The following is a 27912-nucleotide window of genomic DNA, read 5'->3' on the forward strand; positions in this document are numbered from 1 at the left end:
TTGAGGGGTCCAGAGTGATTTTTCCAGCCTTTTTCCTCACTCTGGAAGTGTATAGTTCTTGAAGGGAGGGCAGGGGGGCAACCAGTAATCTTCTCAGCAGTCCGAACTGTCCTTTGTAGTCTTCTGATATCCGATTTTGTAGTTGAACCAAACCAGACAGATATTGAAGTGCAGAGGACAGACTCAATGACTGCTGAGTAAAACTGTATCAGCAGCGCCTGTGGCATGTTGAACTTCCTCAACTGGCGAAGGAAGTACAACCTCTGCTGGGCCTTTTTCAGATGCAGACTTCAGAAAGAATACACAAGAATTCAATCAGAAAGTGGTTTTATTTAATATATTTTTAATTTGACTTGTTACATTGTACAAATATAAAGCACCTTAAAGTCACATAGAAAGTACCGCATTACTTCTCTTGGTTGCCAGGATAAAATAAAAATGACTTTGTGTGTAGCAGTGTAAATTTCAGTTGCTTTGGCCATCATTTCAGACCCAAAACACCATTTCCAACAACATTGTCACAAAGAAATGAAGTGTACTATGTCTGCAAATGGAATATAACTGCAATGTTACATATACATAAAGACAGACATTATACTTAAAAAAAAAAATAAAAAAATGTTGGCCATAGATAGAGGGATGAAAATACCTCAATTTACTTTAAATGTTTTTCAGTAAAAACACATACAACATTTGTACATTGTACACCTCTGCTTAGTAATCTTTCTAAAATATATACAATTTATGTGTTTCTAAAACAATCTGAGAAGACACAGACCTTATTAAAAAAAATGACTGTTTTGAAAGTTATGCTAATCATTTCAGGAGGTAAATATATACATATCACACATTTTACCTCTTTTTTTCTAAAATGAAAGGTTTTAACTTGCAGTGTGTTTCAAACTATGCCAGTATTACAGTGTACGTTTTGAACTATTTTGTGCTAGGCTCTCATTTCTCTTTTTCACTGCCAGTGATGCACTATGATATTGTGTTTACCCACCCCTTTTCAGCATCCAGTGGCCATAAGTTTGTATTGGTTTACAGCGACCTCTATTGGTCTAAAGACCAAACTACAATAAGATGTATTTAATTAGGGCAGGTTTCAGAAGATTGCCAGTTATCTTAAAATATTTAACATTAAATAGTCGAGAAGCTATACAAATATCTACAAAAATAATAACTGAGAACACAGAAAAAAATTGTAAGGACTAAAAACTGAGGCTTCACTGTCTCAATTCTCTGGCAAGACACAAAAGAGTTTAAATAAACAACTTGAGATTAAAAGATTTAAAAGGAATAAACATTTCCTGAGTATTTTGATTATAGCTACATAAAAGAGTTAAGTCATATATACAAATATATTATTACATAGTCCACAGTGCTTAATTAGGCGCTGGTTAATATGACAGTGCAAGAAAAACGTAGATGATAGAACGAGAATTGTTTTCATAGTTAGAGATGCAGTCTGGTTCTATGAGGGCCAGGACAAGCCCCAGTTCCACACCAATCTACGTTATAACATCCAGTTCAAAAGTACCAAACCATGGTTAAGGATTACTGAGGTTTTGGCTGATAACCATATTCAGATGTTGGTCACAGAGAGCAGATCTGTATCATTCCTATGTGCTATGCCAGTTGAGTCCCACTTGTCCATAGAATTATATTCAGAAGGATGCATCTCAGGCAAAAACATCTTCTGATCATCAGATCATAATCTGAATCTCAGAAGTTTGATACAAACAACTCCAGCATTTGTGGATATATGCCCACTAATGTAATAACAGATTACACTTTTATCCAAAAGTGTATCTTAGCTTTTGTCCTGAGTTAAGTGTTAAAGGTGTTAGGATGCAGGCCATAGTATTTTGGGATAAGATGATAGCCTATCGTTGATGATAAATCCTGAAATAGATTTAGGCTGAGTGGAAAGCTGGTCTATATGGGTATAGATTTATGTAGATGTGAGTCTTCTCTTAGGCTGGAGGTTTGGGCTCAAGCCTGCTCTAAGGCTGAGGTCCACTGAAAGTGGCAACTGGAAGGCAAAGCAGAGAGCAGAAGGTTGGGTGCAGAGGCTGGATTTGAGACGAGAACACCCTTCCTCTTGTCCAGTCATCTGAACCATCCAGCTTATAACAAACTGATACCTCACACCTGCATACAGAGAGAGAGTTTCAGTGGGTAGTTTGACAGAAAGTTAAGGTGAATCATGTCATTGTATGTGCTCAATGGAGTTGACTTCCCAAATGCTTGCATATTACAGTCTAGGGAATCATTTATCGTAACATATAATATGTTCCACCTAGGCATTCAGTTACTATTTATTTAACTCTATAACATGCAAATATGTCATTTTTTTGAAGTATGCCACTAGGAGTTATGTAACGAGGAATATGAGGCACAATCAAATAACTTTTCTGTTTCTTGTTTGAAAAAAGTATTTCATATAATGGCAACGTATCAGTGGAGAGGACTGTGTTCTATATATACATTTGTGACTTGAGAATGTTTAAAATAAGTTGACATATTTGTTACATATTTGTTACATATTGTGAAAAAAACTCACTTAAAAAAAGAAAATTCTCTCATCGTTTATTCACCCTCATGCCATCCCAGATGTGTATGACTTTCTTTTGCTGAACACAAACAAAGATTTGTAGAAGATTACCTCAGCTTGTTGGTCAATACAATGCAAGTGAATGGTGATCAGGCCTTTGAAGCTCCAAAAAGGAGATCAAGTCAGCATAAAAGTAATCCATACGATTCCAGTGGTTTAATCAATGTCTTCTGAAGCTATCCAGTTGCTTTTGGATGAGAACAGAGCAAAATATAACTCCTTTTCCACTGTACATCTTGCCATTGCAGTCTCTAGGAATGATCATGATTTCAAACTAGCACTTTCTATAGAGCACTAGGAAGTGTAATCAAGCATGAAATCATGATCGTGCCTAGAGACTGCATTGGCAAGATGTACAGTGAAAAAGGAGTTATATTTTGGTCTGTACATATCCAAAACCAACTGGATCGCTTCAGAAGACATTGATTAAACCACTGGAGTCTGATGGATTCTGTTAATGCTGATTTTATCTGATTTTTGGAGCTTCAAAGGCCTGATCACCATTTACTTGCATTGTATGGACCAACGAGCTGAGATATTCTTCTGAAAATCATTGTTTGTGTTCTGCAGAAGAAAGTCATACACATCTTAATTGGCATGAGGGTGAGTAAATGATAAGATAATTTTTATTTTTGGGTGAACTAACCCTTTAACATTAAAAAATAAATAAAACTGTCTGTACCTGGTCACACTCTGTATAATTTTCTTCTCATCTTGGTCCAGACAAACTGCAAATGTGGTGTCATAAGTTCCACTAATCTGAACCTTATCCACTTTTACTTGTGTGGTGGTGAGTTGCTGAAACATAAATGCCAAACAACAGTGATATGAGAAAACATCAATATCTGATTGAAACGAGTAGTTCAACCTAAATGGAAAAATCTGTGTGAATATCTTTCTGAAAGGCAGAACACAAAATGAGAAATTTTAAAGAAATTTTCCAGTCCGTCATTTCAATTACAAGTCTTCTGAGGCCATACCATTGTTTTGGTGAGAAACAGCCCAAAATGTAATCAATTTGTCAGTAAAAATCTTGATGTCCATTGGACATTCATGAGCGACATGAGACCGATAAGCTCGTTCACAATAGCTTGAGCAAAAAACTATCAACTTTAGCGTGATGCTATATCAACTGCCATTGTATTGAAAATATGGACTGAGATATTCATAAAAATTTCTCCTTTTGTGTTCCACAGAAGAAAGAAAGGTTCGGAGCTGGTTTTGGAATGGCATGAGTGAATAAATTAGGGCTGGGCAGTATGGTGATATATTTCGTGGCGACATTATAAAGTGTCAACCGGTAGAGATTTTTCTTACGTTCTTAGATAAGAGCACTGTTTTTGATGCGGATACACAGCACACGCAGGGAGAGAAAGAGATAGAGAAAGAGATAGAGAAAGAGATAGAGAAAGAGAGAGAGAAAGCCTTAGGTTATAATCACTTTACATTCCAAAAGAAAATGAGATGGTTAATAAAATTAAAAAAACACTGTGTTCTCCCTCTGCTATAAGCCCTTCTATTTGGCAAGCTGATTTAGCTTTTAATACAATTGTAGAGCTCTGTAACTGGAATTCTTCCTAGTATAAAATCTATTGTAGAGCTTTCTAATTAAATGATTTGATTTTTACAAGTGAAAAATACAATTACCACAAGTAATGCTGGGAGCATTAAAAGGCTTGCCATATAATTCTTTCTAGTAAAAAAACAATTTAATAATGCAACAAAATAATCCAAAGTAATGTACAGTTAGAGTGTGGTGTAACTGAACCAAAGGCTAACCACTCATACTGTAAAAATGAAAGTTAGACTGACACCAAAAAACACAAAGGTGTGAAAACATGAGCCGTATCGTGTAAACTGGTAGAGACAGGTATATAAAACCCAAAATGTTTGCTCTTGGTAAAAAATGTTGTTGTTTGACGACTGCTACAAGTTGGTGCAGCAACCATATATGAGAAGTAAATAGGTGTTTGTGCTAAGTTTCTTTTGGGCTGTTTAAACCACAGCTCAGTTTTCTCCCATGCTTCCTTCCTGCTTACCTGATTGTAGCCTTTCTTTGATTTAGAGTTCTGTCTCTTTAGCACTTCTGTCATTGTCAAATGAAGGCACTCCATTTTAGAATCTAAAGAAACGAAAAAGAATTAAGCATTCACACTAGTTAATTTACAGAGATTTACAAGCACTAATGATCTACAATTTGTTGAGTCAGAAAACAGCAAAATTGTGACTATGTTTGCTGCATTTGAGAACATTTTAAATTATTTAAATTATATTAGTATTAAAATGTGTTGTAAAAAGTTTTTTGTCTTTAATAAGATCTACCTAGTTCTTCAGGATTCCTGCAGGCTTTCAGCAGGTTTATAGAAGTGCAGGACTTCTCTGCCCTCGTTTTCTGACTCCTGCCACTGATATGTACCTGTATTTGGAGAAAGAAAGAGAGAGCAATAATGAGAAATTCTGTTATGGTATTGCATGATTTGTTTACTCCATAATATATATAAAATATAAATACAGGTAAGGTTCATTTTACTCTGTTGTAAGTGACTTCCAGTGACAAAGGAACCGCCTCACGGTCTCCATCAATGCCAAATCTCTTACTTGCAGCACCTGAAAAATAAGAACAGATTTTAACATTTCAAGGCAGTGACCACTAATATTCAGATAAGTGGTTGACTGATGTGTTTTTCAATGGTTGATTCTTAAAGGAATTTTCTGAGTTCAAATCATATTAAGCTCAACTTACAGCATTTGTAAAAAACTATATCGACTCGTCCCTCGTTTATTTAAAAAAAAAAAAAAAAAAAAAATTGTGGTTACATTAAGGCACTTACAATGGAAGTTAATAGGACCAGTCTATAAATGTGACAATTCACACTGTTTTAAAAGTATAGCCACAAGACGTAAACATTTACGTCTTAATTTGATTTTAGTGTGATAAAATGTCTATTCTACATGGTTTTAGTGTGATAAAATCGCTTAGTGGAATAACAGGGTTATATTATCACCAATATTGGATATAACTATACACAGATAAGGTCAGTAAGTGATTTTATCACGTCAACACGTATAATGTTTACATCTTGTGGCTATACTTTTGAAACAGTGTGCCGTTTAATGTTTATGGACTGGCCCCATTCACTTACACTGTCAGTGCCTTACTGTCACCACAATATATATATATATATATATATATATATATATATATATATATATATATATATATATATATATATATATATTGTTATTGTTTTGTTTTTTTTTTCAATAAACAAGGGATGGGTCTTAATAGTTTTTTGTGGTAATCAACATCATGCCACAAATGCTGTTGATTTAGCTTAACTTGTATTGAACCCAGAGCATTCCTATAAATCCTTACATTTGCTTCACAAAACCTGAATATGTTATTAGATTTTTGTTAGACTTTATAAACAAGGGAGTCAATAGGTCACCTTAACTACAGAAGAACAAGATAAGAGTACAATAACAGGATCTGAAATATTCTTCTTCCTTTTTTATAAATTATGTAAAAACAACTTTTAATTAGTCTGAATTTAAGTCTGCTCTTGTTCCTCTTTAATAACTTCTAAATATTTTACAAATAACAAATACTGCTAAATAACGGTTAAACACTTGACCAACTAATGCTATGCAGAAAACAGCAAACTGCACAGGGAGAGTGTGTGAAGAAAAATACTCTTAGAGAGGAAGAGTAAGAAGAGAAAACAGACTATGATGAAGTGGCTTTTGAAGATGTTCGCTGGTATGTGTCCAGACTCACCCATGGCCTTGATGGCTCTTGTACCAGCTGTGTGACCCAGCTCAAGAGAGTGAACAAACACTTCAGTACTCCTCTCTCCTCCAGCTAGTGTAAACTACAGCCAAGAACAAGAATAAATCTTTAGTCACAACACACAGTGAAAAATATCTGCAGTTTAGAAACAAAAGAAATACCTTGGTGAATCTATTGGATTATATAACTGTGGTATAATATAGACAGCAGACATTTTACAAAAGAGAATTTACAAAGTTAGAGCCCTTAAAAGATTAATGAAATGCTGTAGTGTCAATAGTTAAAACCAGGTCACATAAGAAAACATATGTAGAGGTTATAGAACTAAAAAAATAACTTTATAACTACTCTTATTTTGCAAGTATCCAGCAAAATGATGTCCTCACTGAACTTAGAATCAAGTGGGCCTTCAGGTTAACTTTATACATAGTAGATTTAGATCTTAAAACACTTGAATACAATTCTATTGTGTAGTTTTAAAGAATTTTACTGAAACTGCCACATATTGAGGAAGTGACATTATAATTGTGTATGTTGTTTTATTAACCTCTGCCTGGTAGAGTTGAATGAGGGCGGAGCGGGTGGCATGGCGGCAGTAATATAGCACCAGATCAGCAAAGATCGGTAAACGCTCCTCACCAGTGCCTTCGCACAAGTCTGACTCGATCTTTGATGTTTGCTGTTAAGGCAGAAATTGTATTGATAATCAAAACAATTCAAAACACACTTTCACACACATACTGTATGAGGTTCCTCATTTATACGAGTGCTTTTATGGTATGTGTTTTTGTGTGTGTGTGTGTGTGTGGTACACAAATATGCGCTGCCAAAAGTGTGCTTCCACAAAATAATGAAAGATGTTTGTTCTTTTTACAAATTATTTGAATATGTGTGTATTTTGTGTTTGTGTGAAAGAAAGAAAGCAATTCTGAGCGGAAAAGTCTGTGTGAATGTGGGTGTGTGTTACGAGAGAATCTCACCTGGCACACCACATTAGCGGGCAGCTCCAGCAAGCTCAGAACGTTACGCTCATACCAGGGGTCGAGCATTCCCAGCAGACTTGCGATGTCATTAGTGCTGTCCTTTATGCCGTTCACACTGCAATCCTGTCGACAAATACAAACAATACTGCTATATCAATATCCATCTAATTATCTGGACTAACAATGAATGAAAACAAAATTATTTTGGTTTTGTTGGATTTGCCTTAAGATCTTAGCAAATCTAAGGCTGTGTCAGAAAGTTGAAAACTGCTCTATATGGAGGTAGGAAGGCAACAAGACATGTTTTAATTGAATATTTGCATCACATCCTGTGTACTAAAATGCCTTATTTATTTTTTATTTTTTTAATTTAAACATAAATAAAATCTTCACTGTCTACAATCTTGCTGGGTAAGTTACTTAAAAATAGTAATCCACTACAAATTAATCATTATTTATCTCTGACTTTCATTTTTTGTAGATCATAAGACATTATGGTGCCTCTGACAACTGTTACGGTACCTTCATACAAAAATATTGCCTGTGAAGTCACTGAATGACTGGGCAGTGAGGCAGCAGCCTTAGGTTTTGGAGACAATCAACAGTAGGTGTCTTGTACTTGATTTCACTCACAGTGCTAGAGACGGCTGTTTTCAATGGACTTGCTGAGAGCTGCAGTGTAGAACCAGAGTTCCTCAAGGAAAAGCTGACTGGAGCTGTATCCCTCCTCACGGGCACAAAAAAAAACCTCATCCTGAAAGCTTTGGTAAGATGCGGACAGTCTCTCTCTTTTTTCCTCAAACTGCTATAGGCCCGGGCAACCCTTCCTGCCACGTTATCTGCCCCAAACACCACCACTCTGACCAGAGTGGCCCCCTTTGGACCTTCCTCATCATCGCTACTCAGAATGGGTCTTCTCCTGTAGCAAACATATTGCAGCTGCGAGAGGGGGCCTGTTGGAAACCCCTCAGAGCTTCGCAGCCGGACCTGCTGTGGTAGAGAATTGGATCTCTTAGAGCGGACGGCTACCACTAACTCTTTAGCCTCAGGGCTGCCCAGGCTCTTGGCTCGACAGAGAGAGTTGCTGCTGCGAGGTTTGAAGAGCCGCGAGAGACGCTGGGAAAAGCGTGCGCTGCTTTTAGTCTTGGAGGCAGACGCTGTGCTCACACTGTCCTCCTCTACATCCTCACAGAAGTCACTGTCTGTGCCTGAAGCTTGAGAAGAAGATGAGAGCGTAGAGAGGGGAGAACATTCGGAGGAAGCAACTGACAGAGTGGAGAACATGGAGTCTTTGGAGGCCGTGGAGAGGGATGACACAGTGGAGAAGGTTGAGGCCCGATAGTCAATGCAACCGTTTGATACAAACCTCTCCATCTCGTCCAAGTCCTCATCTTCATCATCTTCCACATCAACATTGTCATCGTCCTCCTCCCCCATGCCCTCAGGCATCTGACATAAGGTTAAATCACTCTCTATGTCTAAAAGGTCATTTAGAACATCTATAAAAAAAACAAAAATCATGGAAAATCATGACTCAGAAGGTCATATTTAGATTGAGGTTTCATTTCCAACTCTTTATACCCCCTAGTGACATTTCAAACTAAACCAAAGTTATTGGAAATCAATCTCCCAGTGTTTATAATTCCAAAACAGCCAAACTAATGTTTGAATAAGCCCAGGGTAGAAAACGTAGGACTTGTATGGATTAAGGGTCCTACCAAAATTATCCTTTTCCCAATGGAAGGTGTAGCATTTGGCTGCTGAAAGGCTGAGCATCTGAAGAACCCCTGGTGACAAAAACACAACAGAGTCCTTCTCATTAATCAAAAGCCTACTCCAAACTCATCACTCATCCCCAAGTGGTAAAATGGTGCCATCAGCTTTTTTGCCAAATATTGGCCATCCATCTTGGGTAATAAGATTTATAAGCGTGTGTGCCAATGTGAAATATCTACATTAGCCAGCTAGCTCTACTACTGTTGCCCAGACAAATAGTCTAGCAAGTCACCAGGCATCAAACATGGGATGTCCCAGGATGAGAACACCAATTCACATATTGTATGATGTAGCATAAATAAAGTGTGTTTGCATGGTACCTTATTATTTATTATTACGATTAATAGCTTATGAATAGTAATTGATGTTGTGATTTTAGAGTAAAAATGACTTTTGATAACAACTTTCATCATGCAGTTTAAAAGGAAGTGTAAGGTTAATGGAATTAAAACAATAATAAGATCACAGAATACTCATGTTTTATTAGTAATAGGATGGACAGAAGGTCCACAGAGTGTTTACTAGTAACCAGTCAAAACACATTTGGTGGCTGTGAGGTGGGCTGGAAATAGGAAGTGAGACTGTACCATCTGATGTCGTGCCGCTGGAGGCTGGAATGTCAAGTTTGTCCCGCAATGCTTCTAGGCCTCCCACAACATGTGCTCGAGCTTTAGTTATGTCCGTCATCATTGCCGCAGACTCTAGAAGGTCACTCACTGAGGAGAGGATCTGTGCCAACTCATCATCACTAAGGGACTGAAAAGGAGCCGACTTAGTCATGTATGCTTATTTTATCATGAGTCATTCAGAGTTAGAATTTGATAAATGCAAAGCTGTTTAGCAAATGAATTTTCAAATGAAATGACACTGAATTTGAAAAACTAAATAATCTCACATAATCTTAGTCACAATGAATTTTGCCTTTTGCTAGCAAAACAATTACAGCAAGCTATCATCACTCACTCATCATCTCCCACTCCATCCATCTATCCTTTACTTCAACAGCCACCCACATATGAGTCATTTACTCACACAACCACTTATATTTCACACCACACACTTACCACATACTTGCTTAAACACCCACAAACTGATAGGACTACACATACATATGCATCCAAACATAATTTGACACACACAGGTTTGTCTTTTTATCATGGTGGGGACTTTCCATTGACAATTGTTTTTATATTCAACAATGATTATTATTATTTTTTTTATCTCCAAACCTTAACCCTACCCCTAAACCTAACCCTATCAGAAAACATTAAGCAATTTTTTCATTTTCATTACAACATTATTAAGCTATTTTCGTCATGGGGACTAACAACTGATCCCCACAATGTAGGTGATTCCAGGTTTTACTATCCCTGTGGGGACATTTGGTCCCCACAATGAAGGCAAAATCTGAACCAAACACACACATAATATATACTACAGTATATATCAACTAAAAAAATTTAATCTAATGAAGAGAGCCAGCCACTCCACATACACTAGTTGTGCCTCGTGTTTTGTTTGCAATGTCATAAATGGTTAAAACTGTTTGTGTTTGCTGTTGCTCTTTAGTGTGGTGTACCTGTAGAGCATTGCTGATGGTCTGTAGTGGGTATTTATTTCCAAGCACTGACTGATAGCTGTGTTTAATGAGTGTAATGCTGCTCTCTCTCTGGGAGACCTCTGCTCCACTGAGCTGTTCCGCCACAGACAGGAACTCAGCAGGCACCTCAGCCGGATTCATCAACAACACCGTACTGCAGTAGAGAAGAAAGCAGAAAACATCACCGTAGTGAAGCAGAAAGAGAAAAAACATCAGCCCTGTGTCCTCAGAAGACCTGCACCCTCAATGTTTCTAGTGTTTAAGAACTGAATGCTGGCAAACCATTTTTGATTTGATTTGCATATAACGACTCAAGCAACAACATGTGCTTTAAATATATTTATATTTATATATATATATATATTACTCACCCTCATCCCATCCCTGATTTGTATGACTTTCTGTCTTCTGCTGAACACAAACAAAGATTTTTAGAAGAATATCTCACCTCTGTAGGTTCATACAATACAAGTGAATGGTGATCAGGCTTTTGAAGCTCCAAAAAGCAGATAAAGTCAGCACATAATCCTTACCTCAGTAGTTTAATAAACGTCTTCTGAAGCGATCCAGTTGGTTTTGGGTGAGAACAGATCAAAATGTAACTCCTTTTTCACTGTATATTTTGCCATTGCAGTATCTAGGCACAATCATGATTTCAAGCTCGGTTACACTTCCTAGTGCTTGAAGCATGTGCAGAGCGCTAGATGGCGCTATAGGAAGTGTAATCGAGCTTGAAATCATGATCGCCAAGGAGACTGCTGGATTATGTTTATGCTGACTTTTTCTGCAATTTGGACTTTCAAAGGCCTGATCACCATTCACCTGCATTGTAAGGACCTACAGAGCTGAGATATTCTTCTAAAAATATTTGTTTGTGTTCTACAGAAGAAAGAAAGTCATACACATATTTTTGGAATGAGGGTGAGTAAATGATTAGAGTATTTTCATTTTTGGGTAAACTCCCTTTAAGTCATACTGCTGTGAAATGACATGAGGGTGAGAAAATTATGGCAAAATTTTCATTTTTGGGTGAACTATTCCTTTACATTTCACACAGATGTTCTGATGGTCTTATAATAACTAATCATAACGTTTACGGGGGTAAATTCAGATTTTGCGGCCATTGTCACAATAACATGCACACTTATAAAATCTAAATAAAACACCTGTCAATAAATATAACAAATAAAGTCTCAAGTCTGAATATCCAAGAACTGAAACAGGAAGCAAGATGTGAAGACTGCCACCACAAAGGGCTGAGCAATAACTGACAAAACAGGATTTCCTCCTGCTTCTGTGGAAACACACTCACATGATCTTAGAATGCTGACTGGAGGTGGCCAGGCCTTGTTCCTCTCTCACCAGTCTGTGGTACGAAATCCCTGATACAGGCAAACACACACGTGCATCAACAGACAAGGACACAGTGTTTCATCAGATATCAGCCTTATGTAACAGATCAGAAACTCAATTCATTGACGTTAGAGTACATGTTAAGTAATATTTTAGGTACTGCCCTTAAAACACACAAACAAGTGACAGAAAATTGCTGCAATGCTTCTTGAAACCACTAAGAGGCAGTATGTGACTGAACTATTTCTGATCAGCTGTTTGGACCGAGATTACGAAACTGGTGGTCAGCTGCTAGATGATGACTGATAAAAGCATCAAAAATGTGTATTTGAGTGTTTAAGTGTATCTTGTGCATATCTGTGTGCTACCTGGAGCTCTAAGCTCTTGATGTAAGGTGGAGAGCAGGTTACGACACACACTACAGTAGGGCTCAGGCCATGCTAGAAAGCCATGGAAGACTTCACAAGCTTCTGTAAGAATCTCTCCAACAGATGGACAACGTGGAATCTGCAAGAGAAAACAGAGAAATCTGTACATTCACTCACAACAGTCTCTGGGTGATTGAAAAGGGCCAGAAATTACAGGCTCATCCTCTCATACATTTCAACAGAGGCTTTGTTCATGGGTAGTGAAATACATTAAATTCTTTGGGAATGTTCACATGTCCTGTGGTGTGACATGCCATACTCCCTTTTAAACTTTTTAAAACAGCATTTTTTTAATTTATTTGGAAGATTAAGATTATGACCTCAAATTCATTGGCAGATCACACAGAATATTTGTACTTTTAAAAATTATTTTACCACAATGGATGACCATTTAACACACAACATTTCACCCTTTTGCCTTCAGTTCGTACTAGGGTGAAATGTTGTGTGTTAACTACTGTAATTTACAAACATAATTACTTTTTCTACTTAAGATAATTAAGATAAGTAGGATCGCAATTTCATTAAATAATTTTCATACTCATTCTTCAATCATCAACCCAGTGTTCATGAATCTTTACCTGCAGGAGTGTCGACTCAAACATGAGAGCCAAGGGGGCCACGAGTTCATAATGACACTCCTCCTGAACCTGAAATACCATAAAGAGAGAGGGGAAAAAACATCAAACAGCAAACCTGCATGGTATTCTTCACCACATGATGCATATAAATTAATGAGTTCATTACTGCTGAATCTATAAATGCTGATTGCTTTAATTATAAACAAATGTCCTAGCATAGATTAGATGCATATGTATCTATCATCAACTTCAAAGACCACAAGGGGGCACTCAATTATTTAAGGAATTATAAAGCAGCACCACAATCACTGCCAAGTCTATCAACTCAAGCATGTTATTCTTTAATGGGTGCATCTACTAACCTCTCTGGCTTTTCTGAGAATTTGCTGTAGAAGGATGAGAAAATTTTCTGGGTCTCTCTTTACCAGCTCCTCTAGACTCCAGCGGTTCATACACCAACCAGCTGTAAAAGCATACAAACATGCATAGATATACAGTACATGCATCAGAACCCTAATTGTGAAACTAGGACAATGGTGCATGGGTTATCCCTCAAATGAAGATGATATCTAGTAAACAAGTCCCCAATAGTACACATGTAACCACTGCACGCCACAAAAAGCACCAAATGAGTCAAGCAGAGACAGTGTTGGGTAAGTTATCGAAAAATAGTAATCCACTACAAATTACTAATTATTTCTCTAAAATTGTAATCAGATTACTAATTATTTTACTTTTATGTTACTTTCTAAAACACTTTTCCGCTCAACAAATTCAAAATAATGTCTATATTTGTTCACTGTTACACATAAGTCACACACTCAGCACCTCACATTTCTCCTTCACAATGCTTTGTTACAGGGCCATAGTTCAAGTTTTCTACATAAATAATATATTAGAAATAAGCATAACACTATAATGTACTTAAAAGTAATTAAATAAATTGAAAGTCATTAACTAAAATTGGATTTCAAGAATTTAAAATGTAATGCATAACAACTTTTCTTTTTTTTACTAAAAGTAATTAGATTACAGTGACTAATTACTTTGTAATTGTATTACACCCAACACTGAGAATAGATAATATGCATCAGTCAATCAGAACACACACATAACAGTCAGGAAAGGACTGGTTAATTATATGACAGCTTGAGTGACACTCTTAAGGCCCAAACATACTCTATGCAATTATATGAACGCAGACGCACCTTGATATGCAAGCTCGATTTCACATGACATTGCGTAGTGAAATGTGTTAGCGCTCAATTCATAACACAACGCAAGTACGCGCTGCATTCTCAGCGTTGCCGCAAGGGGCACTAGAGCAGATTTTCTTCTTTCAGTCAACAACTGTCATGGCGGTCTCAGGAAGCAATTTGAGTTGAATTTTTTTTAAATATATATGACTTTGTTTCCCCAGTCCATTCAAACGAACTTGTTTTTTCTCTGTGTCTCTCCCCACTCCTCAAATATCAACTCATCTACCATATCCGGGCTGCATCCGAAAACATAAGCAGCTGACGTGCTGCCTAATTAGTTAATGGCTTAACTCACAGCTGTTTTAAATGAATGGAACTCTTTAGGAAACTGGTCTCCAAACAGTTTGAAAAGCGCTTATTTTCATCCTGCCTCCGTATACAGCCTCTGAAGGCAGCATTTTCCTTGTTTCAGACGCAGTATCGGTTTCGTAGTCATGCCTAAATAATCTATTACCCCCTTGTGTTCTGAGGTTTGTAACCGCCAGAGCAACGCAAGCATAGACCACGCATTGGTCAAGTGCTCGCATCTGCGTTTGCGTACTAGCGTGAAGTATGTTTCGGCCTTGAGTGGGTTCAGAAGGTTCCCTGCTCTAAACTGTGTGAAATGTGCTACAGCTCTGATCGGCAATTTCAGAAAATAGATACTTCAACAGCATTGTGGTGTTAAATTTGAGAGTAGCTGCGTTAATAGATCAAACTTGTTAAGTGACAAAACTTCATAACCTTAAAAACTACACACATTTAGCTCGGCTTGCTCTGCCTAAGACTTGCAGCCCAGCTTTCCTGCAGAAGACCTGCTCCACACTAATGGGTCACACCAAAGGACAGAGCGTGTCTTAGTTTCCTGTCTAAGTGAAGGTGTCAAATAATACAATTCCTTGAACACATCTGAGAATAACATCTCTGTCTCTCTGAATCTATCAACAGTGTCAAACTCTGCAGATCTCAAACAAGTTCGAAAAACAACACTTTGGTGTTAACCAGTAAGAGGCGAGAGAAGAAAAAAATTGTCTGAACTTGTTAGGTCAACCAGAGCAGCAACTAAAAACAAGATTCTTTTGATGTCTTTCGCATAGCAAATAAAAAAAAATTCAGAACACGCCACAGTGTATCACAGCTACATTTTGTGTCTTATAAGTCTTTGATGTTATTCTGTATGAGCCCAGAAAGTACAAAAAAATAACACTTTTTTTTGTTTGTTTTTTGTTTTTATGAAAAAGTGTGTTGTCCACACTGTAAATTCTGCAACTAAATGAGGGTGGGATAGGGTGGACACAGGCCCACCCAGTTGGTATCACTCAATCACAGTACGTAATTTTAAATTCCATAATGTTAGTATTGTAAGGATTTATCTGCTACAAGATACAGTTCAAGGCTTTGGAATTTTGCCACTCTGGCTAAGACACACAGATAGCTCATTTTAATTTTTTAATTATTAGACCCATAAGTTTTGAAAATACAAAAATAACCACAAAGAGCACCCACCATTCCAGGACTGTGTCAGACTTTCAGATGACCGGAGACCGTCCAGACATCTCTCTAGAGCGTGCTGGATCCGGTCCTCTGTGCACGAGGTGTTCTGCATCTTGACTGTACCTATAAAGAAGCATAAACACTAGAGTCACATCTATGCTGTAAAACTCAACCTGTTTTTTGAAATAGGGAAACAAAAGGTCACAGCACACACTGCATCCTTTACTTGACCTGTAATTGTGATACTGAAAAGATATTATGTAAGACAGGGGCAACATCTTCATTTTATTTAAATGTAAGAATTTCAAACAGATCAGTCAAAATTGTGCTATGCTGTATTTTATTACAGAAGATAGGGCTTCAGATGGCCTTTATGTCCAATGCCACAGTTACATATATTGTGCAACCTAAATTATATATCAATATGCATTAATAAATTGTATTGGTAACATTTTACAGTAAGGTTTTAATAGCATTATTAATCTTGGTTAATGTTCATTCATAAAAATACAACTGTTTATAATTAGTTCTAGTTAGTTATTAATTTGCATTAGTTAATGTTAATGTATACAACTTTTAATCTTAAACATGTATTAGTATATGCTGAAATTAACACTAACCAAGATTAATAAGCACTGTTAAGTATTGTTCATTGTAAGTTCATGTTAACTAATTTAAATGAATACAGCCTTATTATAAAGTGTTACCACTGTATATAATTTCAGATAATGATATCTGCATAGACAAGCACACGCACACCTTCTGTATGGATAAAGGGCTCTTCTCCATTCAGGGAAATAAACACACAGCATCCTTTGCATATCAGTAAACGTCATTGTCCTTTAGGAAAATGTCCTTCCTTGTGTCAAAGAATTTCAAGAGAATTGTCAGGTTTAGGGATTATCAAGGGGATTACCCGAATGCTGACTGTTTGTTTTCCTTCCTGATAACATTTAAAGTGCCTGATATTTTAGAAGTATGGCACCTGTCATGTAACAATAAACAACACCATGTTAGATTGTGGACAGCCAACGAGGAAATTTGGGAATTAAGTGCAATGGGAAGCTTAAGGAAAATAGAAAAGACCATGCAGATGAACATAAATTTGAGGTGCAAAATCTTAATAGTCCTATTCTAAGATAAACTTCTCCAATACAGCTAAGTGAGAGGAGTCATGACATTAAAACAAGAGGAGAAATAGAGAATTCCTCTTCCAATAAACTAATTTCCCTAAATGCAAAGAACAGCACATGGTGGAAGTTTTATCTTAGTGAGTCACATACCAGTGAAAGTTTGAAATGTGCAATAACTTCCACTTGTTCAGCTAAAGGTTTCAATTTTGGCTTACATGAGCTGTTTTAAAGTGCAGCTGTGGCAGATATAGATAGAATCTTAAGAGTAACACCATTATAAATATCAAACTACTTTCAAAGTCTTGTAATAAAATAAATAAATAAATAATAATAATAAAAAAAAAAAAACATTTCTGCTGGTGATTTGTTAATTTATATTTATTGGGCTGGGAAAAACAGATATTATGATTTTATGATTGGGGCATTAGCCTATACATGTATCACTAAATCATCCTGAGGGTAATAATTATAAGAGTGGCTTATATTTAGCACCTGATGCTTTTGTGCTTTAAGGTGACACTCAAAACTTCCCCACTGTCAAAACAAAAATCCCCAAACACCACGAACCAAACATTCAGAGATTAACTAACAGTGAGTCATTAAACCCAACACACAAACACCACCGATATTATCCTCCCTGCGCTGATGAGAGGCTAAGATATCAAGCTTATGACATATTTAAATAATAAATAATAATGGAAAATAATTCCATCTTGGTTTTGTATTAAATGTTTTATTTAACTTAAAGTGATAGTTCACCCAAAAATGAAAATTCTCTCATCATTTACTCACCCTTATGCCATCCCAGATGTGTATGACTTTCTTTCTGCAGTAGAACACAAATAAAGATTTTTAGAAGAATATCTCCATAAATCACACAAGTCAGCATAAAATTAAACCATATAACTCCAGTGATTTAATCAATGTCTTCAGAAGTGATATGAGAAACAGATCAATATTTAAATACATTTTTACGATAAATTCTCCTCCCTGCTCAATCAATCTCCACTTTATCTTTCACATTCTTCTTATTGTGTTTTTAGTGATTCACATTCTTCATGCATATGCCCCCTGCTGGGCAGGGAGAAGAAATTCTAGCAAAAATGGACTTAAATATTGATCTATTTCTCACCCACACCTATCATATCACTTCCGAAGATATGGATTTAACCACTGGAGTCAAATGGATTACATTTATGCTGCCTTTATGTGCTTTTTGGAGTGTCAAAATGTTGGCACCCATTCACTTGCATTGTGATGACCTATAGAGCAGCGATATTTTTCTAAAAATCTTCGTTTGTGCTTAGTAAATGAAAGAATGTCATACACATCTGGGAAGGTTTGAGGGTGAGTAAATGATGAGATAATTTTCAATTTTGGGTGAACTAGTCCTTCAAGCACTTAAGGTCAAAATTATTATCATCTTGATATTGTACAGGAAGATCTGATGACCGCTTCTAATTTTTTTCTTTTTATTCTGACAGCATAAGAAAAGCAGAACAGTGTTGAAAATAGATGAAGTAGATTTCCTGTCCAATGCTCAGGGGCTTTATGTCTGAGCTATTAAAATAGACACGATGATGTCATTGTGTTTGTCCACATAGCTCCAATATTTAATTGTTACCAATCCAATATATATATATATATATATATATATATATATATATATATATATATATATATATATATATATATATATATACAGATCAGCCAAAACATTAAAACCACCTGCCAAATATTGTGTAGGTCCCCCTCGTGCCACCAAAACAGCACCAACCTGCATCTCAGAATAGCATGCTATCCTTCTCACCACAACTGTACAGAGCAGTTAACTGAGTTACTGTAGACTTTGTCAGTTCGAACCAGTCTGGCCTTTCTTTGTTAACCTCTTTCATCAACAAGGCGTTTCCAACCGCAGAACTGCCGCTCACTGGATGTTTTTTTGTTTTTGGCACCATTCTGAGTAAACTCTAGAGACTGTTGTGCGTGAAAATCCCAGGAGATCAGCAGTTACAGAAATACTCAAACCAGCCCGTCTGGCACCAACAATCATCCATGCGATTATCTAATCATCCAATCGTGTGGCAGCAGTGCAGTGCATAAAATCACGCAGATACGGGTTAAGAGCTTCAGTTAATGTTCACATCAACCATCAGAATGAGGAAAAAATTTGATCTCAGTGATTTGGAGGATGGTATGATTGTTGGTGCCAGATGGGCTGGTTTCATTGTGGTTAATGAGGGGAATTTGTGATTCTATGATTGTTTATTTACTCAAGAGAAATCAAATGTATAAAACCATGTTGAGTCAGCCAGTCATTAAGTCAGTAATCAAAACTTTATTGAGAGAACACAAACAGAGTTACCAAGATGAGAAATGAAACCTGAAGCATTCTGAATAATAGAAGCATTAAGCCTCACCTTAACTTATAGAAATATTCTGTGTTCAATACAAGTTAAGCTAAATCGACAACATTTATGGCATAATATTGATTACCACAAAAATATATTTTGATTTGCTCCTCCTTTTCTTTAAAAAAAGCACAAATCTGGGTTACAGTGAGGCAATTACAATGGAACAGAATGGGGGCCATTCTGTAAACATTAAAATACTCACAATTTCAAAAGTCTAGCCACAAGACATAAACAACATGCGTGTTAACATGATTTTAGTGTGATAAAATCGCTTACTAACCTTTACTGTGTAAAGTTAATGACGATGTAATGTCAACAAACCATAAAACACTAAAATGACGATTTAAACAATTTTACTGCTCAAATAATACATAAATTTTAACAGAAGAATTAATGTAAGTGCTATTATAAAATTATAAGCTTCACATTTCTGTCCTTTAACCCTTCCAAAAAATTGGCCCCATTCACGTCTATAGTAAGTGCCTCACTGTAACCTCGATTTTTGCTATATTTAAAGAAAAGGAAGGACGAGTCAAATAATTTTTTGTGGTAATCAGCATTATGCCACAAATGCTGTCGTTTGAGATTAACTTGTACTGAACACAGAATACTGCTTTTTAGGTTATCCTCACACATATTGTGAGTGTGGGTCACATGTTTTTTTTTTAAGATCAACAACAGGCCTGTGAGTGAAAGCAGCCTCATATTAGCCTGAATGATCTTATGGAGCTCTATTGCAGCCTTGCCTGATTACCTGGAAGGAACTAATTCATCACTTAACTTATGACTGCCATTACCATTAGAATGGTGAATAAAAAATTAGGAACTCAAGTAGGCCTACAGCATCTATAAATGTTACAACTTAAAGTGTTAAATTACACTTTATTCAACCACACTGAATTTACTTGTGATTAAACTAATGAAAGAAATCAAGTTGAAACTCTGAAAACTCAAAAATCAAGTACAAATGCTAGGAAATGATTGTGACGAGTCAAATGGATGGAAACAAATATGTTGTTATAATGTAATGATGAAATCATTTTGTAAAGTGTACAGTGGCTTCAGACAGTGGACTACTTTTTTCTGCCTTAAATGTAAGCCTCTATGTCAATGCAAAAGTTTCCTCTTGGACAGTTTTGCATCAATGATCTGATTAGTGGCGTAATGAAGGACTCAACTAGTGCAAAACAAGTGATCAATAGCTGTCGTCAGTCAGATGCCTGTAGCCCTTTGTTCGTTTTGCAACCTCTGAAAATGTGGAAGTGACCTTGTTGACACGTAAAAGGATGTGCTCACATCCTCTTATATGAGAGGATGATTTCATCTGGGCAACACAAATACAATCCCAGAGAACTTCCTACATGAAGCAAAGAGGCACTTGAAGCACAGACTGTGTACAGAATCAGTGAAAAGCTACTCAAGGCCCTTGCTTGAGGTCCAATATCTTGAGCCAGAGATGATGTATTTAGAATTGAGACCCCAATTTTTATTCTAAAAATAAATAAAATAGAAACTCCGGTATGAAGTTCAAACCATATTACTCAGCATCACTTGAGCGGCCAAAGCAGCACAACGCCACATATAGCCTCAATCAGACTTCAGAGTCTTACATTATTACAGTCTTACAGCGACATTACAAACACAGGATGACAAATTCCATATTTTAAGATCTTCTTCCTTGTGCTAAAGCACAAGGTCATCTACAAAACCTCAGATCCTAACAACATCTCTGATGAGATACTCCTGAATACTTCAGAATCGTCATCTCAGCTGATTCACACTCACACTGTGACCCAGCGTGAGGGCCATCTCTGCTCTTTCTCCTGATCATATTTCCAACAGCCCTGTACAGGAAGGTTTCTACTGAGCTTTGCCGAGGAAACAGGTGTCGCTCCATTGTTGTGGTGCGATCGGCCACTGTGATAGACTCCCACACTGAGAGGGGGTCGATGCACATTGTGTGGAGTCTCTGATTGATGGGGACAAATATCCCTCATGTGCCTTCTACTGTGAGCCCAAAGTTCTCATACACATCCCTCCCCCCAATAACAATAAAGCCAAACTCCCCCTGCCGTGATCGTTTTAGGAAATAACAGCAGTCGAACAATGGTGACAATATTCAACAGTAAGTGCTTCCTTTTTATATGTTGCTGCCGGCACAGTGGCCCAGTTAAGCAGGTACAGTAGGATGCAGGGATCTATAATAGAGCAATACCATGATGCTGATTTTCTCCTGTCTAGGTGGAAATGAAGAACTATATTCCTTCCTTGTAACCTCTACTGGTACAGTACCTGTGGGAACTTAACACTTGCCTCAGTTTCAGTGTAATGTTGTATAAAACAGTGAACTACAGTCTAGTGTGATGTATAAACAAAGATAGCAGTAGCAAATTCATTATGCATGCACAAAAATTTAAATGTCAGATTTAATTATTTTACTATTAGAGGTTGGTGAATCTTTTAGAGATGTATATACACCCAATTTGTAAATGTTCATCAATTAAGGATGTACATCCCCATGTTGCTAAATCCCTAAAGTTCCGTAAAGATGATCTTTAACATCCTGTAAATATGTAAATATATCATAAATACAGCATGCATCTTTAAATCACCAGTACCATGTGATGTTCTACACCCAGATATAGTTTGTTTGAATGGAATGTCTGTGTCTTTTGAGTGTTCTTTTTACCAGGATTGGGATCAGTTTGGTCAGAGACAGTTTAGCAGAGACTGGCCACTGTATTAAAATGAATGGGAAAAATTGGAATGGCCAATGGATGTAACAAAGAAAGTCCTGCCTTACAGGTAAAAGAGTCCATCACCTTTAATATACAGACATCACCTCTCAGTCAACTCAAAACGCGCATGTGCATTAGCTGAACCAGCCTGAAAAACTGAGTTTTTTTGCGTGACCTGAGCTAAAGAAGCACAGTTTATACTATTGATACTATTGTTGTTAAATTTTACTGTTGATTTTAAAAATGTTCTTTGATCGTAATCTTGACCGACCATTTTGGAGATTTCTGTCTTTCCACATTCAAGTAGATAGGAACTGTACTTTTATGCCGCTCGTTAACAGGCTGCCCAGCCTGCCCGGGAGCATTTCAGAAATGGCTGTTGAGTGGACTGACTTGCCTTGAGTGGGACTTTGGTTTGATTTACAAAAACAATAGTGACAGTTCTAGTTATATGACAATGTGCAACAGACTACAGGTGAAAATTGTATTTCTGATGCAGCATGAACACTAAAAAAGTCAAATTAGCTAAAAACTCTTCTCATTAATAGTTGATATCATCCACTCAAAAACATGTTGACTATTTACACTGGTGGCCAAATGTCTGGAATAATGTACAGATTTTGCTGTTTTGGAAGGAAATTGGTACTTTAATTCACCAAAGTGGCATACAGCTGATCACAAAGTATAGTCAAGACATTATTGATGTAAAAACAGCACCATCACTATTTGAAAAAAGTAATTTTCAATCAAATTTAGACAGGCCCCTGTAATCATGCTAAATTGCTAATTTGGTGCTAGAAAATCACTTGCCATTATATCAAACACAGTTGAAAGCTATTTGGTTCATAGCTTAATATTGTCTTTGTGTTTGTTTTTGAGTTGCCACATTATGCAATAGACTGGCATGCCTTAAGTTCAATATTAGGTCAAAAATGGCAAAAAAGAAACAGCTTTCTCTAAAAACTCGTCAGTCAATCATTGTTTTGAGGAATGAAGGTTATACAGTGCTTGAAATTGCCAAAAAAAACTGAAGATTTCATACAAAGGTGTACACTACAGTCTTCAAAGACAAAGGACAACTGGCTCTAACAAGGACAGAAAGAGATGTGGAAGGCCCAGATACAACTAAACAAAAGGATAAGTACATCAGAGTCTCTAGTTTGAGAAATAGACGCCTCACATGTCCTCAGCTGACAGCTTCATTGAATTCTACCCACTCAACACCAGTTTCATGTACAACAGTAAAGAGAAGACTCAGGGGTGCAGGCCTTATGGGAAGAATTGCAAAGAAAAAGTCACTTTTGAAACAGAAAAACAAAAACAAAAGGTTAGAGTGGGCAAAGAAACACAGATATTGGACAACAGATAATTGGAAAAGAGTGTTATGGATCTTAAACCCATTGAGCTTTTGTGGAATCAGCTAGACTGTAAGGTGCGTGAGAAGTGTCCGACAAGACAGCCACATCTATGGTGTGAAATGTCACCTGAGTATCTGGACAAACTGACTAGAATGCCAAAGATCTGCAAAGCTGTCATTGCTGCATGTGGAGGATTTTTTTGATGAGATCTCTTTGAAGTAGTTTAAGAAGTTCTGAACATATTTTTCAAATTGTAACAGTACTTTTTCATGTTATTAATGTTCTGACTATACATTGTGATCAGTTGAATGCCCCTTTGGTGAATAAAAGTACTAATTTATTTCCATAAGAGCAAAATCTGTACATTATTCCAAACTTTTGGCCGCCAGTGTATGTATAGCGTATGTACATAGTGTGTACATAGAAGATATATATAGCATAAATAATGCACATGATATATTTGGAATGTAACACACATGTTTGAAATTAGGTGTTTAAAGAGGTAAATACAGTGTGGAATATGAAATTGGCTGAAAAGATATGAGCCTGCTGTCATACAAACAGGAAGAGGTATAACGCAAAGCAACTTTCATATGAGAGTCTTTCCTGTCAGACATAACCAACTTATTCCACAAAGGAGCCACTTTGACTGCAAAATGTGACTCAAACTAACTAAACATTTTTCAAATGCTTAGAAATTCACAGCAGAAAGTGACACAGGTGTAATGTTCATTCACATAGTCACTGTGCTTAAATGCAGTAATTGTGAATGTGTACAATTTTAGGTTGTATTTTACAGTAAATACCAGTGGTTTGTGTGTGTGTGTGTGTGTGTGTGTGTGTGTGTGTGTGTGTGTGTGTGTTTGTTTGTTTGTTTGTTTTTTTACTTAAAAGCTATTTGAAAAATATATGACAATACATTATTCTAACATTCCTACGGTTTGTGTACATTTGCAGTTACATTTTATGACCACAGGCTGACCAGTGTTCAAAAGCAATGTTACACGCACACACACACACACACACACACACACACACACACACACACACACTGATGACCGTCATCACTGAAACTTTTGCCCAGTTTCAGTTCCACCAGGGCATACAGTGCATCCGGAAAGTATTCACAGCGCTTCACTTTTTCCACATTTTGTTATGTTACAGCCTTATTCCAAAATTGATTAAATTCATTATTTTCCTCAAAATTCTACAAACAATACCCCATAATGACAATGTGAAAGAAGTTTGTTTGAAATCTTTGCAAATTTATTAAAAATAAAAAACGAAAAAAATCACATGTATATAAGTATTCACAGCCTTTGCCATGACACTCAAAATTTAGCTCAGGTGCATCCTGTTTCCACTGATCATCCTTGAGATGTTTCTACAACTTGATTGGAGTCCACCTGTGGTAAATTCAGTTGATTGGACATGATTTGGAAAGGCACACACCTGTCTTTATAAGGTTCCACAGTTAACAGTGCATGTCAGAGCACAAACCAAGCCATGAAGTCCAAGGAATTGTCTGTAGACCTCCGAGACAGGATTGTATCGAGGCACAGATCTGGGGAAGGGTACAGAAAAATTTCTGCAGCATTGAAGGTCCCAATGAGCACAGTGGCCTCCATCATCCATAAATGGAAGAAGTTTGGAACCGTCAGGACTCTTCCTAGAGCTGGCCGCCTGGCCAAACTGAGCGATCGGGGGAGAAGGGCCTTAGTCAGGGAGGTGACCAAGAACCCGATGGTCACTCTGACAGAGCTCCAGCATTTCTCTGTGGAGAGAGGAAAAACTTCCAGAAGAACAACCATCTCTGCAGCACTCCACCAATCAGGCCTGTATGGTAGAGTGGCCAGACGGAAGCCACTCCTCAGTAAAAGGCACATGACAGCCCACCTGGAGTTTGCCAAAAGGTACCTGAAGGACTCTCAGACCATGAGAAACAAAGATTGAACTCTTTGGCCTGAATGGCAAGCGTCATATCTGGAGGAAACCAGGCACCGCTCATCACCTGGCCAATACCATCCCTACAGTGAAGCATGGTGGTGGCAGCATCATGCTGTGGGGATGTTTTTCAGCGGCAGGAACTGGGAGACTAGTCAGGATCGAGGGAAAGATGAATGCAGCAATGTACAGAGACATCCTTGATGAAAACCTGCTCCAGAGCACTCTGGACCTCAGACTGGGGCGAAGGTTCATCTTCCAACAGGACAACGACCCTAAGCACACAGCCAAGATAACAAAGGAGTGGCTACGGGACAACTCTGTGAATGTCCTTGAGTGGCCCAGCTAGAGCCCAGACTTGAACCCGATTGAACATCTCTGGAGAGATCTGAAAATGGCTGTGCACCGACACTCCCCATCCAACCTGATGGAGCTTGAGAGGTCCTGCAAAGAAGAATGGGAGAAACTGCCCAAAAATCGGTGTGCCAAGCTTGTAGCATCATACTCAAAAAAGACTTGAGGCTGTAATTGGTGCCAAAGGTGCTTCAACAAAGTATTGAGCAAAGGCTGTGAATACTTATGTACATGTGATTTTTTTCGTTTTTTATTTTTAATAAATTTGCAAAGATTTCAAACAAACTTCTTTCACATTGTCATTATGGGGTATTGTTTGTAGAATTTTGAGGAAAATAATGAATTTAATCCATTTTGGAATAAGGCTGTAACATAACAAAATGTGGAAAAAGTGAAGCGCTGTGAATACTTTCCGGATGCACTGTAGATTCCAGGGGGGATGTAATCAAAACAACCCCCCAATGTTCAAGCCAAATCTACGCCACTTGAGTTCCACAGTCAGTCAGTTTTGCAATATTTAGCCCAGACAGTACATTAACTAGGTCAATTGACCACTGATCTGTCATAAAGTATAATTATAAAATGCACTCAGGTGTAAGTTTAAATTGCTTATGAGGTCACATTGTCACAAGCGATTTAAACTTACAATTGTGTCAATTGCACACAGGGTGTGTTATTATAATTTTGATTTTGATTTTGATTACTGAGATATTTTAAAATATTCAACATTCATGTCACCTTTTTTTTTAACAATCTACCTTCTCTTGGTTTGGACTGAACAATAACATATTTTTACATTTCTGCCTGGTATTTTAATTGCTGATGGATTACCACATGAATCTAAAAAAAAAACAAAACAAAAAAAAAAACTTCCTTGTGTATGTATTATTAGAGTTTCTGTCAAATGCTGTTTTTGCATTAAAAAGGAGAAGTATCTCACTGCTTTAAAGCTGCTCTTAACTCTTCCAAAGTGACTTTGAACTCTTTTTCTTACAGTGTTATGATAGTAATGAAAATGAATATATAATTTGAATATTGTAGATGGCATATTACTGTTAGGGAACTCATCTGCGAGTGAAATATCTTTCTGATTAGTGACTACTTGTCAATATGTCTTTCTGTCTCACTCAGCCTCATCTACAGTACCTCGTGTAGACATATATGATCATCTTAGAGGGTTATTGACACTCATATACCATCATTATTTGGAAATATGTGTGCATTGCACAGCATGCATCACACAACATGAGTGTGTCAGTGTAATGCCAAATTTCAAGCACAGGACTCTACAGAGATGGAACACCAGCAGAGCTGAAATAGTCCTAAAAGTACTAAAATAAATACAGTTTCATTAGTTAATTAAACTGAGAAACAGAATCATTTAAAGTGACACAATAGAAAGCCTATGCAGTTATACAATATAAATTACTATGGTACTATAACAAAAAAGAGCACTGCATTATTGTATTACACACATGTAGATGAATATCATTCAACTTCCTTTGTCTGGCAAGGATTCAGAGCAGCTGTTCTGCATACCTCACTGCACAAAATCAGTGATTACTATAGTCTCCATCTGACAACTCCATCTATGAACATCCTCTGTCTTACAATTCCATTAAAAGGGAGCACTGGGAGTCTTCACTACACTAGCTTATTAAAGTGAGGAATTGAGGTAAACTATACAAAAGGTGCTTGCCTTCTGATGCTGACTAAGGTCAGTCATGGGCAAGAGTAAGTTAATTCACCTGCACATAATTTCCAGTGTATGCCTTTAATTTGTCCTCTTTAGTGCTATTCTTTTCATGCGCTAGATGAGCTCTAATTAAAAATGACTGTTATACACCTACACACCATAGGCACCACATACCTGGAGATTTTAGCCCCTTCCCATGATTTTGTTGCCTCTTAGCACTGTGCGGGGTGAGACGGAACCAGTGTCCTCGCAGCGTAATCCAGCACCCATTAACTTAAGATGAAAAGAAGTGGAAATGTAACCACATCCTTCAGCATTTGATTAAACCAACCCACAAAGATGCCGAAACAACGGCAGCGACAACAGGAGTAGTCTTCAGCACGTCTGCTGCGCTGTTGTGTGACTAAACAGGAAC

At 37.2% G+C, this 27912-nt stretch overlaps 1 protein-coding gene across 1 annotated transcript; it reads right to left on the reverse strand.

The window, feature by feature from the left end:
* Window positions 1-310: 310 nt before the first annotated feature.
* LOC127446587 (phosphoinositide 3-kinase regulatory subunit 5-like) lies at window positions 311-27912 on the reverse strand. Its single transcript, XM_051707630.1, has 18 exons — window positions 27672-27912; window positions 15873-15983; window positions 13491-13591; window positions 13129-13197; window positions 12488-12626; window positions 12079-12148; window positions 10746-10920; window positions 9754-9922; window positions 9109-9177; window positions 8024-8889; window positions 7388-7513; window positions 6955-7086; window positions 6396-6489; window positions 5148-5224; window positions 4940-5033; window positions 4657-4739; window positions 3300-3415; window positions 311-2154 (listed from the first exon to the last, which is right to left on the reverse strand). Exons 2-18 carry the CDS (start codon window positions 15970-15972, stop codon window positions 2007-2009), a joined length of 2628 nt encoding a protein of 875 aa, XP_051563590.1. The 5' UTR covers window positions 15973-15983; window positions 27672-27912; the 3' UTR covers window positions 311-2006.

The sequence above is a fragment of the Myxocyprinus asiaticus genome, chromosome 9 (genome assembly GCF_019703515.2).
Source record: "Myxocyprinus asiaticus isolate MX2 ecotype Aquarium Trade chromosome 9, UBuf_Myxa_2, whole genome shotgun sequence".
In the NCBI taxonomy this organism is placed as follows: Eukaryota; Metazoa; Chordata; class Actinopteri; order Cypriniformes; family Catostomidae; genus Myxocyprinus; species Myxocyprinus asiaticus.